Source organism: Pantherophis guttatus, chromosome 3 (genome assembly GCF_059756535.1).
Source record: "Pantherophis guttatus breed Tessera chromosome 3, ASM5975653v1, whole genome shotgun sequence".
NCBI lineage: Eukaryota > Metazoa > Chordata > Lepidosauria > Squamata > Colubridae > Pantherophis > Pantherophis guttatus.
The window spans coordinates 185,053,951-185,068,384 of record NC_142065.1 but is presented as its reverse complement, the minus strand read 5'-3'; the positions used below and the strand labels follow the sequence as shown (position 1 = coordinate 185,068,384).

The following is a 14,434-nucleotide window of genomic DNA, read 5'->3' as shown; positions in this document are numbered from 1 at the left end:
ACAATTAATCAGTGGAAAGACTTGCCTCCAGAAGTTGTGGATGCTCCATCACTGAGATTTTTTAAGAAGAGCTTGGACAACAATTTGTCTGAAATAGTATAGGGTTTCCTGTCTGAGCAGGGGTTGGACTAGAAGATCTCCAAGGTCTCTTCCAACTCTTATTCTGTTATAAGCTGCCTCGGTCACCAAAGTAAGTTTAGGTAATACTCAATGAACTAATGAATACATTTTAAAAGCAAAAGAAAACCAATCAACCAGTAATAAAAGAAAAACTGCATTAAACTCCACATTGGGAAAAAACAGCATAAATCAAATAAGGATTAAAATTCAGGGTCATAAATCACCCTGCAGACACCATTAACAGCAGATAAATAATTATGTTTTACTACACTTATTTCCACAATTAGGCCTTAATATAGACTCGCACATGTGTTTGGCTGTGTTTTGCACATGTGTTTAGCACCTTTTTAAAATGCTTTATCTTCCAAAATTCCCCAGACTGTGGGCCATGACTATTAGCACATGGGGAGAGGCAGCTCAGGAGCAATCCTGTCTCAGGCCACTCCCACTTCCAAAGGTCTCAGTCAAATTGCCCATCAGAGCCTGCTCCATGCCAAACAGTGCAAAAAGAGTGTTAAAGTTAAAAGTCTTTATTGCCATGTCATAAAATTCTTGAGGGTAATCAGAGATAGCTAGCCAGAGTGTTAAGGCATGCCTTGATATTTGAGGCAATAGTCTTCTGATAGCAGGAGAAAGGCTTAGACATTATCTGGAACAGCCCTATATTTTGGCAACAGGAAATTATATGAGCTGATCTGATTGTCAAGCAAGAGATTGGGTGTAGGTCCAAAAGTCAGAATGACAGGAACAGATGTTCAGAGTTCAAGAGTTGTGTGAGGGCTTGATGGCTCTTCTTACAGCTTAAGGGCTGGAGTAACTAAATTAGGGCCATTGATTTCTTTTCCTCTCAAGGATCCTCTCAAAGATAATGCTTTGATCAAGAGCTGATGATGTGCTCTTGAACTAGGCAACCAGACAATTTATAGAAAGGATAGGAACAACAGCCTGTCAGAACATGATAACACAGACTGACAATTCACTTAACAGATGACTTAATGACTTAACTCATGACATCATCAAAATTTCAAGAGATGGCCCACTGTTCAAATACAATGATGGCTCGGTAGCTCCACAATTTTGCAGAGTTATTTGCAAAAATGAGTCCATCAAACGCATATTCATACATACAATAAATTCAATTGCCAAAACCAACATCAGCCATAACAAACTTTGCTCATGTCCAGACTTATCCATATTGCAAAGAATCCACTCCCGTGAACTCCGATCAGAATTTAAAAGACGTCAAGAACAAGGACATACTGACTTATACATCGACTACCATGCCAACTGTATCAAAAGAAAGTCCCACAACCCACATCCTAACACCCAATCCTCCTCCATCCAACTCCCAATCATCCAAAACTAGGCACGCACACCCCAAATTTCCTCTATAACAACTACTACCGACCTTAAATGCAAGCTACTTAATGCAAGAAGCCTTGTAAATAAAATACCTGAATTCCTCCTCTTACTAAATACGGCTATATTCGACATTATATTTGTCTGTGAAACTTGGCTGAATACATCCCTCCCTGACTCTATTACCAGAGTTAGAGACTATCATGTATACCGGTCAGATCGTGAAATCCGTAGAGGAGGTGGTATTGTTATCTTCTACAAAAAGTCCCTACATCTAAAAAATATTCAAGTTACATGTGAACTTGCTCTTCCTGAGACCATCGTCTGCGACCTGTCCTTAAATACCACACTTCAATTCTTACTTTGTTACAGAGCCCCAGATTACGACATTAAACATGCAAACAAGTTAACTTCACTACTAACCTGGGCAGCCTCCTGCCCACACCCAATAAGCTTTCTTGGTGACCTTAATTTACCACTTATTAATTGGACCCTAAATGAATGTACAACTGAACCTATACATGCAACCCTGTACAATACTGTAACTAATCTGGGACTTGATCAACTAGTAACTAACAACACTAGACTCAACAACTGCCTTGATCTCATCTTCTGCAACAGTTTAAACTCAATTTATGGAATACAAATAAAAGAACCATTTTCTAACAGCAACCACAGCATGATTGACTTTTGTCTCAACTTATGCCCTCACAAAAATCATCATAATGATGGGATTCCCAGTTATAACTTTAAAAAAGCCAATTATGATCTCATAAACAATGAACTCTCATCTCTTAATTGGCAAATTCTATTCACTGGCTGTAATACTGCTGACGACCATTACAAAATTTTCTTGCGCGAAATCAAAAGAATCATTAAACTTTATGTACCACTAATATCCCCCAAAACCAGAAAAAATAAACTACCAATAACAATAAGGAAACTACAATCCAGAAAAAAATCTCTTTGGCGAAAAAACAAAACTAACTATGCAGCTAACTTCAAAAACCACTACAAAAACTTATGCCAACAAATAAAGACTGAATGTACCAATTATCACATCAAGCAAGAAGAAAACCTTCTATGCACAAAATCCACCCGTGCCTTCTATAATTTTGCAAACATCAAACTTAAAGACTTGAGATCCATCCCACCCCTAAAAGGACCAAACAATGAAGATTGTATTGACGAAACCATTGAAGCCAATCTCTTTAACACGTTCTTCAGCTCAGTCTTTGTAAACAGCAACAACACATACCCAATATTTCCGAGTCGTAATACAGACAATTACAATGATTACAGTGATCTTATACATATTGATTTTACAGAAGATAATGTTGAAAAGGCACTACGCAATCTAAAACCATCTCTATCTATTGGACCTGATGAACTATGTGCATACTTCTTAAAAAAGCTTTCCATTGCAATTGCAGAACCTCTAAGCATAATTTTTGAAAAATCTTTCAGTACCAGCACCTTGCCCTACCAATGGTCACAAGCCAGGGTCATCCCTATCTTCAAAAAGGGAGACCCTAGCCTAGTTGAAAATTACAGACCAATCTCTTTATGTTGCGTCATCTGCAAAGTCATGGAATCAATCATTAACCAATCTATTACCCTATACCTAAAGACAAACAACCTACTTTCTAACAAACAATTCGCTTTCAGAAAAAAATTATCTTGTAATCTACAACTACTACATTGCAAAAACATATGGACTACACCTCTCAATCAGGGCAAAGCAATAGACGCAGTTTACATAGACTTCTGTAAAGCTTTTGATTCAGTGGTACATGACAAATTATTCCTAAAACTAAAATCCTATGGCATTTCTGGACTCCTACATAAATGGATAGCTACCTTCCTGTCAAACAGACAACAACTGGTCAAAATAGGAAGCGCTCTATCAAATCCTGTACATGTTAATAGCGGTGTTCTCCAAGGCAGTGTCTTAGGTCCAACACTCTTCATACTTTACATAAATGACCTTTGTGATCATATTAAAAGCAACTGTGTTCTCTTCGCTGATGATGTTAAAGTATTCAACACCACCAACAATGCAACTACCCTTCAAAAAGACTTTAACTATGTGTCAGATTGGTCTAACAAGTGGCAACTTCAAATATCAACCAACAAATACTCTCTTGCATATTGGCAAAAAAAATCAAAACATAAATTACAAATTAGATGGACATGACCTTGTAGATGACCCTCACTCTGTCAAGGACCTTGGAGTACTCATTTCTAATGATCTAAGTGCCTGAGCCCACTGTAACAACATTGCCAAAAAGGCATTAAGAGTTGTTAACCTAATCTTGCGTAGCTTCTTTTCTGGTAATGTTGTACTACTAACTAGAGCATACAAAACATTTGCTAGACCAATCTTGAATACAGCTCATCTGTCTGGAACCCCCACTGCATATCGGACATAAATACAATCAAGAGAGTCCAAAGATATTTTACGAGAAGAGTGCTCCATTCCTCTAACCGCAATAAAATACCTTATGCCACCAGACTTCAAATTTTGGGCTTAGACAACTTAGAACTACGCTGACTTCAGTCTGACCTAAGCATAATACATAAAATTATCTGCCACAATGTACTTCCTGTCAATGACTACTTCAGCTTCAACCACAACAATACACGAGCAAATAATAGATACAAACTCAAGGTAAACTGCTCCAAACTCGATTGCAGAAAATATGACTTCAGTAATAGAGTGGTCAATGCCTGGAATGCACTACCTGACACTGTAGTTTCTTCTCCAAACCCCCAAAACTTTAACCGTAAACTGTCTACTGTTGACCTCACCCCATTCCTAAGAGGTCTGTAAGGGGCGTGCATAAGTGCACCAGCGTGCCTACCGTCCCTGTCCTAATATTCCTTTTTACTTACTCTTTTCATGTATTCAAATTATGTTTATACTTTTACCTGTTATTTTATATATGCTTGACAAATAAACTTATGATTATGACTTATTATTATGATTAAAGCTAACAGATCATGAATGAAGCATCTTGGATAATCTTAAAGCAATCACTTTTAACTTATTGAGGCATGAACTTTGTGGATTGCAACTCCTTTTGTGAAATGCATGTAGCAAATAATACATATGCATTTTGTGAGTGGGATAAAAAAAAATATTTTCTCCTTACAAGAAATAAGTTCAAAAAGGTAAACAAGATGTGCAAAAGCAGATTACTATGCAAATCACATATTAATGTGAAAATCAATTAGAGGAATAAAAGATTGAATCAGCAGGGATGTAACCTACTATGGATTAATCAGCATAGAAAAATAAATAAATAAAGGTAAAGACAAATAACTTTCAAAGGAACAATTATTTTTTAAAATGAGATAGCTATTTCCAGTATTTACCGAGTCCAAGTTTCAGGGTCAGAACAGATAAGATGGCAATCTAAAATTTGCATTGATATGTTTTCCCCTATGGATTATACAGTGGGGTTAGGCACAGGCCGCAGTGAAGGATCATAAATTGTGTAGGCCTGCATTAGACGATGCCTTTTGTTATGAAGCTTTAATGTGATGGATAGTTTGCATTAGCCTGCCCATAATTTAGTCTCACTCAAGAATAACTATGACATTGTTTAGGCACATAATCAGAGCTATTAAATGAGCAATTAATTATGCTATTAATCACTGTGCCTTCATTAATTATAACAAAGAGGAATCCCTAAGAGAATCACCTAATAAACTGAACATTGCATCCATCTAAATTCAGTTTATCTGTTGGAGCATGAAACAAGTTTTAAGTGGCTGTATTAAAATTGTGATGGTACGAAAGAAAAATGGGAAAAATGAGCACATGGTTCTAGTCAAGCATAATATGGCAAAGATTTGCTAGCACCCCTTTTATTGTGCAAATTTTATTTTTCAAAACTCAATTGTTTTTGTGAATCTATGTTAAAGAATTATTACCCTTTTCTTTTCTGCATTTAATATTTGGGGAGGGAGTTGAGGGCAACAGATAACAGGTTGGTGATTAAAATAGGAGAAACTCTGTTATGTGGATAAGGCAAATTTTAAGGAAGATTTTATAATTACATTGCATTAATCTTATTTTAGACTTATTTTAAATTTCATGCTTCCTTCCACAAAATGGCAAGAAGCTAAGCTGGTGACTTCTCTAGATCATGGTTGAAGGGAACTTTCAGGTACTGTATAGAGAAATGTAACTTGGAAATAAAACAAAAAAAGTACCATGAGAATCTTCCATTAGAGCAGGGGTGTCAAACTGATAGCCCGCGAGCCGGATGTGTCACATTCAGGCCACACCCACCCAGACCTGCGAATGGGAAAAACATCGGGAAACATCACCAGCAATGTGATGTGGTGAATTTGACACCTATGTAAGGCTGCTGTCCTAAAGACTGAAATCAAATAGGATTGAAAACTCCTGGAATCAAATGTAGTTGTATCTGGATAGGCCTCTTCCTCAGAAAAGATGGAGGAGGAATGGAGCAGGATGAAGAAAATACTTGTATAGATAGAGACCCTTTTTCAGTAATAACTCTGAAAATAAATTTACTCAAGCCAGTTACTAATAAAATAGTATCTCCAATTAAAATGGGGGCATTTAGATACATAGGATGAAGAATTCAATCCCTTTTCATGCTATTTTTTTATGGACTTCTCAAGAAGGAATGAAGAGAGAGTAATGTCAACCCTTTCCCATAAATTTTATTTAACCTTTTCTTTTATTATTTTGTCCTGAAAGTTTTTAAGGAATATTATACAAAAGGAATTGAAAATTCAGCACTTGTGGGTATTGTAGTATATGTGCTCCATACGGTGTCCATGGAAATCAAAATTCAATAATTTAAATAATAATTTCAGGGAACATTGAATTGTTGTAGGATGATCACATGTCATGTGTTGTGATGGCCTCATTTGAAATCTTGTGAGATTTGGGGCAAGTATGACAACTTGCAATATTTCATGTTCTTCTGGAATTTTGGTCATATTTGTCTTTAATTTTTCTCTTATTTTATTTTTGAACACTCCAAGATTTACTGATTAGTAGTGGATGTTAGAACAGTTGTTGGAAACCAAAAGATGGTGGAAACCAATTTACTAGCAAACCTGATCAGGGAGCAACAAATTCACCATTTTTTTATAAGAAAGATTTTAATTAACATTGTGTTCTGCCCGAGCTCCAGATTCCCAAGGATTGTGACACACACCAATGGTCCTTATCAAAGTTATAACATACCAAGAATAAGCAAAGTCTGGCAAAGGTTGGCAACCAGCCCAGAAAGCAAGATACGATAAGACACTCTCCAAAATGCTCTGTAATAACATGTTGTTTCCAGCAAGACATTATTAACTGTGCACGACTTAAATAGGCTAAGGGAGTGGCCAATTATCCTCAAACCTTACTCTTGAGGAGACCTCCTCCTCCTGAATAGCCACTCCTGCCTTTTGGCAACCCTGCGTGCTCGAGCATTGAGGAGAGGCTCCTCCACTTCGCTCTCTCCACTTGAGGGAGCCTCTGGAGGTTCTGAAGGCCCTGGCTGAGTCTCTACCTCTGGCACCACATCCTCTTCAGCCTCCTTGCTGTCCGACGCGAGCGCCGGCTGCGCCAGCTGCTGGCGCGACCCCACACCAGCCTCCTCGTCGTCAGGATCAGCCACGATCCACGCAGGCCGCTGGCGGGCCACAACACATTGTAGGAAATTTCTCTGAATGGAATTCATCCAAATATTAATGAAAATGCATGATTCTTGGAAATGGCATTATTAGATTACAGAATCTTATTAAATGCTTTTTGATGCTACCAACAGATGATTATAAAAAGAATTGTCTCAGAAGTTCTACAAGTGTTTATATCTATTCTTATCTATATATAAAAAAAACAGGTAAAGGTTTCCCCTGTCCACTCATACCTGATGTGTGAGTGGTGCACATCTCCATTTCTTAGCTGAGAGAGCCAGCATGCAGTTAGCATGACTATACGCTAAGGCACACAGAATGCTGTTATGTTCCCACTGAAGTGGTATCTATCTACTCACATTTGCATGCTTTTGAACTGCTAGGTGGACAGGAGTTGGGGCAAGTAATGGGAGCTCACCTTGTCATGTGGCACTCGGGTCCCAAATTTGGGTTCCAGCTGACAAGCTCAGAGTCTTTAAATATTGAGCATTGCATCCCCTAATCTTACTGAGCGCCAAAGAATTGAGGCCTTTGAACTATGGTGCTGGAGAAGACTCCTGTGACTCCCTTGGACTGCAAAGCAATCAAACTGGTCAGTCCTAGAGGAGCTCAACCCTGACTGCTCTTTAGAAGGCCAGATCCTGAAGATGAAACTCAAATATTTTGGCCACCTAATGAGAAGGAAGGACTCACTGGAGAAGTGCCTAATGCTGGGAAAGATTGAGGGCAAAAGAAGAAGGGGACGACAGAGATGAGGTGGCTGGATGGAGTCCCTGAAGCAGTAGGCGTCAGCTGGACTCCAGAGGATGTTATAGGACAGGAAGACTGGAGGAACACAGTCCATGGGGTCGCAATAGGTTGGACACGACTTTGCAGCTAACAACAACAACATCCCCTAATCTGTATAAAAAGGAGAATACGAATAAATAGTTTATACTTTCCTCTCACAAGCATGCTGTATATTATTCACCTTGGTTGTTATGGGCAACCTCCTTCTTTAGAGAAGAACCTGGGGAAGTAGAAATAAACAAACCTCTTTACCAGCAACATGTGGAAAAAGTAAGCAAACAATAGGACAATGATTTTATAGAAATAGTTTTAACAGACATGAGGGTTTTGTGTCATCTATTATGATGAATTTTTTTTTCCTATTTTTCTTTTTAAATGTCCAAAGATAGAGCAACATTTTTGATTATTCCTTTTTGTGTTTAGGTTTGTAGGCCTTCAAGATTGTTTTAAAGCTCTAAGTATTTGGTAACTTATACCAATTAGAGACAATCTCTCATGTTCATGAACCATTTTTGTTTTAAGCGAATATGTTAGAAATATTTAAATTAAATGCAGACTCTCTTTTGCAGCTGCTTTTAGCAGTACTTCACTTATGTCCCAGCAGATTTCTTTTCATGTGAGAAGTGAATGAAGGTCAGGAGACTGTACAGTTTTACTGCAGGCTCAGCACAATTTAATGTATTTTAGGCAAGTGAAATTCATGTCATAAATCAAAAATCAGTTATTCAGGAAAAGAATTCATTTCTATTGAAGGGCTGTGCCTTACCTCATCTGAAGTGAATTATCAAGTATCAGGGCAGTATTAAAATTGAATAATGAAGCAGCACCCCTTGGCTGTTTTGAAGGGCTAGCTAATCTAGTTATGTTAGTGGGTGAGGAAGTGAGTGTTCGTTTCCAGAATATTTGACAAAACTCTATGTAAGCCTTTCACACTGATCTCGCCAAGTGCTCACCTGGACGTGTTTTGCAAGAGGATATCTTGCACTAACCAGTTTAATAGGATGCAGAGTTTTCAGGGCAGTTAATAAACTGCATTCTGAGAGGGTCAGGATGCTTCCACAGATACAAGTTACTTCTGCAAAGGTTTTCAAAAAGGCACTGCACTTCCAGCAATTGAGACATGATCCTTTTTTCCTGGGTTGAGCTTCCTGAAGCCACCCATTACTCTCTTACACTTAGTTAGGGGGTTTCTGACTAGCCTAACTACAGGAGCACCAGAGCAGTTCATAAGACCCTGTTCAGCAATCTAACACTGCAGAATTACCAGCTGGGATTGTTCTCCAGACATCTTCAATCAGGTCTTAGAAAGGGAGGCTGGTTAGAGAGGAGTCTTCTTTCAGGTCTCCCAGGTAAACCAGACATGACTAGATGAATTAAAACTACTTTATTGTAAGGCTACATTAACAGAATATTGCAAGAGTGAAAGTATAAACTTCCTACCGTTTCTTTTAATTGCTTGATTCATTGGGGCAGGTCCTCCCTAAGTTTATTTCTCTGACCATTAAGCCACTGGGAATTTCTGTCTCTTTTGTCTGTTTGCTAAGTAGCATCTCTTCCCCTCATTGAAGCATTCCATTTACAACTTCAGACAGTACTGAAAAAAGTCTTTATAGGGATGTCTTTCTGTAAAGCAATCTCACACACACACAATACCCAAGCTTCCTAACCTGTTCATTACATAAATTTGTGGTGACAAAAACTCACCTTAAGAAATAAGTCAATGCAATTAGATAGGTCCAAACTAGTTTCTCTAGTAAGTTAGCAAAAATACAATGATCACTGGACTCCTACCCAGGACTAGACAAGAACCACAAGACCAGGGGTGAAATCTAGCAGGTTCTGGAGAACCGGTAGCAGAAATTTTGAGCAGTTCGGAGAACCGTCAAATACCACCTCTGGCTGGCCCCAGAGTGGGTTGGGAATGAGGATTTTTCAGTATCCTTCCCCTGGAGTCAGGTGGGAATGGAGATTTTGCAGCATCCTTCCCCTGTCACGCCCACCAAGCTACACCACGCCTACAGAACCAGTAGTAAAAAAAATTTCACCACTGCACAAGACTAATTAGCACAGATCTTATACATGTTCACAGAGAATTAAAGGGAATATAGAGTAAATGGATAATTAGTTTACAATTTAGGTAAGGATTGCTGATGGTATTGCTGAAGAAAGCAGATTATCCTCTTGTCTAGTTCCAGAATAGCTTATAACAGCAGTCTTTAAATTGTTTGGCGTCAGGAGCCCTTTACATTTTTAAAAAATGATTGAGGATCCAAAAAAGGCTTTGGTTTATTTGGCTTGTATCTACTGATATTTACTGTATTAGAAATTAAAACTGAAATTGAAACATTTAAAAATAGTTGACTTCACAGATTTCCCAACAGTCCCCAGACCACATTTTGAGAACCAGTGGTTTACACTATATAGACATTAGCTCACCAGAGACACAGAAGCCATGCAAATTGTCTCCATTTCATTATGGTAATAGCATTATGAACTATCAGTAGGTAGTATAAGCAAAGCAAAGCTAATGAATTTATTATCTGCATCCTTTTAGCTGATCAGAATTGTGAGAGTATCAGGTCTGCAGGTGAAAGTCCTTGTGGTCAGTCAGTCAGGATGTTATGCCAAAGAGAGAATAAATGAATTAGAGTGTATATTGAGATTTGCAATTCTTCAATTACACTGCAGTTGACCTCATTTTATCTGTGGGGTGATGGTGGAGCAGTGACTTATATGTTTACTCAGGTTAGTTCTTTCTAACTATATTGCTGCTATACTTAGCAAGGCAGGTCAAAGCACCTTTCTAAAAACCAGCATTTCTAATGTCACTTTAAATTTCAGTACAGTTCTACCTACTCCAGCAATGCGCACATTAATATATTTTTATCCCTCCTGTCCTTTAGGAGCTCAAGATGATGCATATAACATTCATCTTTTAATTTTATGCTCACAGCAACCTTATCAAGTATGTAAGAGTGAGATGTGGTGACTGGACTTTTTTTTTTTTTTTTGGTGAATGAGAATAATAATGATCAGAGTACTGGAAACTAAGTTTTATGAAAACTTGGTTTTATCGAAGTTTTATGGAAACTAATCAAGGAGAGATCCAACCTAGAACTAAGGACACCGTCAGGTTTAGATGTCATCTCAAATAAATTGCACTCCCAAACAATTAATCTTTGCTGAAATATTCCATTTATTGAGTACGATAGATCTGGCCCCGACTTCGTCGTAGCCGATACTAACCCTCTGACCCCAAAACCCTTCCCTTTCTGTTCCCCAATTGTCATCTTCTTATTGGCCATCTTCCAAGTCAGTCTCCCCAGTTTCTGACCTCACCCCACAGGAATGTTCTCCCCTCCCATCCCATCTCCTAGGGGATATTATCTACAGAGAAAATAAGTAGGTGAAAAGTCAAGCCTCGTCTTTTTATGGCAGCATCAGAATGCTGACAGACACATTTTCTAATAGTGAGAACAATCAACTAGTGGAACATCTTGTCTTCAGAAGTTGTGGGTGCTCCATCACTGAAGGGTTTTAAGAAGACAACCACCTGTTATAAAAGGTGTAAGGTCTTCTGTGTGAGCAGGGGGTTGGGCTAGAAGACCTACAAGGTCCCTTCCAACTCTGTTATTTTATTCTGTTCTGTTCTGAATTATATTTGAGAGAAGTAGAGCTTTCTCTGTGGGGGCTCCCACCCTTTGGAATCAACTCCCTGAGGCTCCGGTTGGCCCCTGACCTTTGCACCTTCTGCCGCGAATTAAAAACATGGCTGTTCAAATTGCCCAGCCTGGACTGATGGGGTTTGGATTATTTTAATATGTTTAATATGTGTCTAATATGTATTTTAACATGTTTTATCTGGTTTGATTTTAATTGTTGTGAGCCGCCCTGAGTCCTATGGAGATAGGGCGGCATACAAATCAAATAAATCATCATCATCATCATCTTTGGCTTTGGATAAGGATAACATAGTAGCATTTTTCATCAACTGGCATTAACATTTCTATGAACAAGACACATAAAGGATGACACTGCATTTATGTGTTATAAAAACATTGTAATAATAAAAATAATTTGATGTTGGAATCAGTAATTAAAAGATATGACCTTTTCCGGACATAGTTGTAACTGTTTTAATTGTATTTTAATAACTTTGTTTCCATGGAATGTGTGGAGCCAGATTTTAGGGCAGCATAAAAGATTCAAACTGTATTTCTGAAGATGAATTGAATAAAAAAATAGAGGTACAATTCACTTTATATTTCTTTTAAAAAAATCATCCAAATGTGCAAACATATAATTGCAGTCTTAATTTTCCAGTTTATGATTCATAAACTGGCAGTGAGAAACAATTAATGAGTTATGTTCCTAGCATACCAGCAGAAAGAAAAGACAAATGTAATAGTGATATCCTGGTACTTTTGAATGCAGTTGATGACAAGTGTGCTTTCTTTGAATCAGTGGCCAATTATTTTTTTCATACAATGTTTAAATTGGCCTGTTTAGGCTTATTGGATGCAAAAGAAAAGCTGAAAGGTTGCACATTGAATAATGAGAAAGAATTTTGGCTGCTGCCGGTAACTATGTAAGAATGAGGAATGGTCCACATAATTTATGGTATAGAAAAATAGGTTCTTCAGCATAGCCAAAGGTACAAATCTATTGGCAGTGATGAGGCTATGCTGTCTCACTTGAGCATATGTTTCCTATAGAGAGTAGGCAAGATCTCTAACATTTTACTTATGTAGTGTCTGCTCTTTTAATAATCAAATTATTTCATTCTCAAGATAAGGGACCTTCTGCGTTATTGCTAGATACTTTTAAGCTTATCTAAATACATGGATGTACTCATATTTTTTCAAAGATCTTAATCATTGTCCTACCCCATAAACAGCCCAGAAAATAAACCACCGGAAATCATTATCAATGAATATGCACAAATACAACTGCAAGACATGGTCCAAAAAATGCGACAAAGAACAGCTACTTATAAAGAAAAGGTGACTAATCCAATAATGTCTTCACCAGAAGTCAGTCCAACCGCATGTAAGTTGTGGAAGCTGTACCTTTTTTTACTTACATTGTGTTACAAGTGGCTTGAAGGTAATGAATTGGGACTGTGAATCAGGTTCTCCAGCTGGGTTAATTTTAGGGTATTACCATCCTGGTCAGATATGTACAATACTAACCCAGGAAGTTACCCTTTATCTACTAAGTCATTTTTATACTTTATCCAATGCTTGACAAGAGCCTTAATTATTCATCCTCAAAGAAATATCAGTACAGAAATATAGTGAGAATATAGTGAGCTGCCTGTGGGTCACAAGTATTTAGCTCTGTAAAATAGTATTCTTCTAAAGTTTCAGTATGCCCATGATCCCAACCTGAGACACAGAATTTATTTCCAAGAACACCCACAACATGGAAGTACATAGGGTGGAAGGATATTTTTGGGAGAAGATGCTTCCTTTATCATGAAGCTACCTGACACAATTGCAGGTAGTTTTTAATTTAATGACAACCTTGAACAGTGACCATTCAATTATGACAGTGATGAAAAAGTAACTTTTGACACCAATCCTCACATTTATAACCATTGCAGGTCTGTAAAGCAAAGAAAAACTGAAGTAAGACCGTAAGCACAGTTGTAGTTTCACTTAGCATCTGCTTCATTTAACAACTGGGTTGTCAGTTCCAATTGTGGTCACTAAATATGGACCACCTGAACTTTAAAATTCAAATTCCACCTGGGATGCCTTTTCTAACCTTTATTTCTCTATTAGTTTACAAATATATTTCTGTTCATAATGGGATTAATCCTGCCCAGATCACTTTTCTAAAGCAATAATAAATGTTTTTGGGGAAGTTGTAAAAAGTGTACCACAAGGATAAAGGATCTAGAATAAAATTCTGTAGTTGCAGTGAATTTTGGTGCATTTGAGAAAGTGGTATTAACTTTTTGACTCTCTAAAATTTATTTAGCACCCCAAAAGAAGCCCCCACCCCCTGCTGCCAAAGAAGAAAAGAAAGAGGAAAAGAAAGAAGAAAGCAAACCTGAAGAGAAGCCAAGTTCTACAGTCAAGAAACGATCCATGAAAGAATATATGAACAAATTGAAACTGCCAGAAACCATAGATGCATTCACAGGTATAAGTCCAATTCTCCAGAGCAAGGAAGTGCTGGAGATAGTGAAATTCTCAGTGATTATCTTTGGACATGTAAAGACCTTTGCAGACATCAAGAGCTATTGCACTATAGATAAGTCAGCATGTTTTCCCTTTTGTTAACCTAGACTGACTATTAACTCTGCCCCAAAATATGGAATCTATTAATTGTTTGAAGATAGTGACTGAAGTTGAGCCTTCTAAAAATAACTTTGGTATACAGGTTAACTAATAAACAATCTATGCATCATTTTCAGACTGCAATTAAACATAGCAGCAAGTTATGATACTTTCCTTAGGCACTTCATTTATTTTTTCTGGAGAAA

The 14,434-nt window shown here is 37.7% G+C and overlaps 2 protein-coding genes across 2 annotated transcripts in view; both read left to right on the top strand.

Annotated features, from left to right (window-relative positions):
- CNGB3 (cyclic nucleotide gated channel subunit beta 3) overlaps positions 1 to 14,434 on the top strand; it is an 85,453-nt gene that overhangs the window by 40,257 nt on the left and 30,762 nt on the right. The window contains exons 4-5 of the mRNA XM_034422383.2: positions 12,839 to 12,990; positions 13,927 to 14,091. Of these exons, the coding sequence (XP_034278274.2) occupies positions 12,839 to 12,990; positions 13,927 to 14,091 (317 nt within the window). The remainder of the gene's footprint in view (positions 1 to 12,838; positions 12,991 to 13,926; positions 14,092 to 14,434) is intronic.
- LOC148114937 (uncharacterized) lies at positions 859 to 12,533 on the top strand. The gene is made up of 3 exons (XM_087888849.1): positions 859 to 893; positions 1,669 to 2,448; positions 12,287 to 12,533. Exons 1-3 carry the CDS (start codon positions 859 to 861, stop codon positions 12,531 to 12,533), a joined length of 1,062 nt encoding a protein of 353 aa, XP_087744975.1.

What these genes read in the sequence shown, in the direction of transcription:
- LOC148114937 (XM_087888849.1), top strand. Translation starts at nt 859, where the DNA reads ATGACAGGAACAGATGTTCAGAGTTCAAGAGTTGT. An exon ending in GTTCAGAGTTCAAGAGTTGT is followed by an intron (nt 894 to 1,668) that starts GTGAGGGCTTGA and finishes CTCTATTACCAG; the next exon opens with AGTTAGAGACTATCATGTAT. An exon ending in TCCAGAAAAAAATCTCTTTG is followed by an intron (nt 2,449 to 12,286) that starts GCGAAAAAACAA and finishes ATAAACTGGCAG; the next exon opens with TGAGAAACAATTAATGAGTT.